At 45.6% G+C, this 2,754-nt stretch overlaps 1 protein-coding gene across 1 annotated transcript in view; it reads right to left on the bottom strand.

Moving 5' to 3' along the window:
* MEIG1 (meiosis/spermiogenesis associated 1) overlaps positions 1–442 on the bottom strand; it is a 4,288-nt gene extending 3,846 nt beyond the window's left edge. Inside the window, exon 1 of the mRNA XM_009285514.2 lies at positions 339–442. Coding sequence (XP_009283789.2) covers positions 339–442 — 104 coding nt within the window. The remainder of the gene's footprint in view (positions 1–338) is intronic.
* Between the last annotated feature and the right edge of the window lie 2,312 nt (positions 443–2,754).

Below are 2,754 nucleotides of genomic sequence, written 5' to 3'. Positions count from 1 at the left end.
AAAAGGCACCCTTTTTAAAAAAAAAAAAAAAAAAAAAAAGGTGGTTTTCCCGCCCAGTTATGAGGTGGCACATACAAATTAACATGCTGAGCATATATCCTTATTATAAACCTTTAGTGTAGTCTTTGAGATACCTAGCTCAACATAGTTTTTTCCTCCTTTGCTGCAAAGGACCCTTTTGTAGCCATTACAGGATTTTTCATACACTGTATGCTCATTTATGTTTGACGAGAACTGTTGTCAATCTGGGACTTTAGACAGTCAATGTTATTAGCAATAACATTAGATCTTAATAAATGCTAAATTATAATGAATTTAAGTGTCTTATGATAACTTACATGTTACTAGTGTTAAGTACTTCTTTATAGGATGTACTGAATTCATCTAATGAACGTGCTTCTTCAAGACATCTAGATATGCATGGCACTTCCTGAGTCACCATTAATTCAGATGGCCTGTCCACAGGCATTCCTGCTCAAAAAATACATATAAAGATCATATGTTTAAAGTGCCGGCTTGGTGACTTCAAATAATAAAAGCGCCATCCTGATATTTTTAGGCTGCTATTTAAGCCCTTTAAACATTGTACTCTTTGTCTATTGTAGTGCCTCCGAGTTCCAGGCATAGAGCTGGTTTCATTGCACAAGAGCACAAGATGAGCTGTACTCCAGACAGCCTACAATTCAGGGAAAAGACAAAAGACAGCAGACAGATATAGGCAAGTGAAAGAATGCAAGAGAATGGTAAGAAAATATTCAGCATAATACTAACACTTTTTATTTAAAGGGAATTGTTGAACAGTAAAGTGGACTTTGCTAAGACGACAATGTTTGCCTGCTCTTAATTTAGGGGAAATAGTGAGATTTCATATACCTCTGTTTTGGCTTTGGGAAAACAATTTTTAATATCAATCACAGCACAACTTCTATGGAATCCTAACTAGCCTGCACTTGCATATGGTAGTTTCCTTAATGCTTATACAAGTTGTAAAGGTATGTGGAAGGAGAGTGTCTGCTCCTTTAAGGGCATCTGGTCAAGGACCTTTTCCAGTGCAACAAGGGATAAGAAGGGGAGGAAGCCATAAAACAAGAGCATATGGGGACACAAACCCGACCAGCAAATGATAAGGGAGGCAGTGATTAGAACCAAACTGGGTCAGTCACATTAATTAACGAGGGCATGTGGGAGTGTGAGAATGTTTATTCCAGCAAGGTTATCTGATCTGGGACCTTGTCAGTTGGGAAACTAAGGGAAAAAGGGGAAACCAGAAACAAAATATACAGAGACACAGACCTGACAAAACAAACATAGAGTCCCTGACAAGAAACAAACCTCACACTCACACTAATTGATGGGCTATTAAGAAACTACAGGCGCCACTTCCAGGAAGATCAACCTGGACTTTGCAACTGATAAGACTGTAAACCAGGGGGACCCCAGACTTGGAGGGGTGCGGGAATAGATAGAGCTGTACAAACCCTTGAGAGATGTGCAGGGGAAGGGGAGTGGGGAGGAAGACGGAAATAGACAGAAAGGAGTATAAAAGAGGCCGGTCGTGTGTCAAACAGGGCTAGTCAGTACGCTTGCCTGGCTGAGCCCTGTGCCTGATCATCAGTCTGTCCTACCTTCTTATATCTACTTATTAAATCTTAACTATCTCTCTGTGTAATCTCACTTTCCAACCTGCGTGTATGCATGCTGCAAGGACTAAGTACCAGCTACTGGTGAGATTTGTGCAAGAGAAAACTGGTGCCAGCTCCTAGATGTGGGCTTCCTGCAGCTTGTGGTGTCAGCTGCTGGAGCGAGCAGGGATCCCAGCATCAGTAGTTGGAGGGGTCGTAGCTCTCTGGATCTAGGGAGGGTCCTACAGACTTTGTGCCCAGAGCGCCAGCTACTGGGAGGACTGGCATGAGTGGATTTGGTGCCAGCTACTGGATTCAGACCAGGGGTATGGGCACCCTTGGCCTGTGGTGTCAGTTACGGGACCAGCTGGCGAGTAGAGGGAGCTCGGGTCCAGGCCAGGGTATCAAGCACACAGGGGAGTCCATGCTAGTACACCCAAGGGGACTTATGAACAAAGAGTGCATGAGAGATGAGTGTGTGAATGCATGTTTGCTAGCAAGCATCAAGTTGGACTAGTGGGCAAGCAGGGGATCCATGAAGCAGGTAAGGGGGCTTGGGATCTGTGCAGGGCTGCTGGGCAGACAGAGGTGCCATGCTGGTACTCGAGGGATCTGCAAATGTGTGTGTGCTTGTGAACCTAGAGAGTGGTGCATGTGTGCCTGCACTAGTGAACTTTATTGCTACCAGCCGAAGAGGAAGAAAGGGACTTGTCTGCATTTATGTTTTATGCGAGTCCTGTATGTAGGTGCTGTTGAAGGCAACACCTCATCTCTGGCAGCCTGTGTGACCAGTCATGTCTGTAATTCACGCTCAGCTTTGTTACTGGTTGAGCCTGCAAAGGGGAAAGCAGCAGCTGAATCCCTCAGCCCGGGCAGAGGGCCCCGGTCCCCGGGGCAGCAGAGGTTGTGGGCCAGAGCAGCTGGAGGAGATGGCTGCACCTCTTTGATCACCCAACATGAGTCAGCATTCACAGGACCTATCTGGGGTCCTAGAAAAGTCAATAAGCGATTTCCAATGACTTCAACAGACTTTCCATGAAAGCTTCTTGTATTGTAGGAGCAGGCTGTCCCCGTACGCCGTAAGAAGAACAGGCGGGAAAGACGACCGGCCTGGCTGAACGGCGAGCTCCAC

The sequence above is a fragment of the Aptenodytes forsteri genome, unplaced genomic scaffold (assembly GCF_000699145.1).
Source record: "Aptenodytes forsteri isolate BGI_AS27 unplaced genomic scaffold, ASM69914v1 Scaffold87, whole genome shotgun sequence".
In the NCBI taxonomy this organism is placed as follows: Eukaryota; Metazoa; Chordata; class Aves; order Sphenisciformes; family Spheniscidae; genus Aptenodytes; species Aptenodytes forsteri.
The sequence above is the reverse complement of the archived record's forward strand: the minus strand, read 5'-3'. Positions and strand labels throughout refer to the sequence as shown.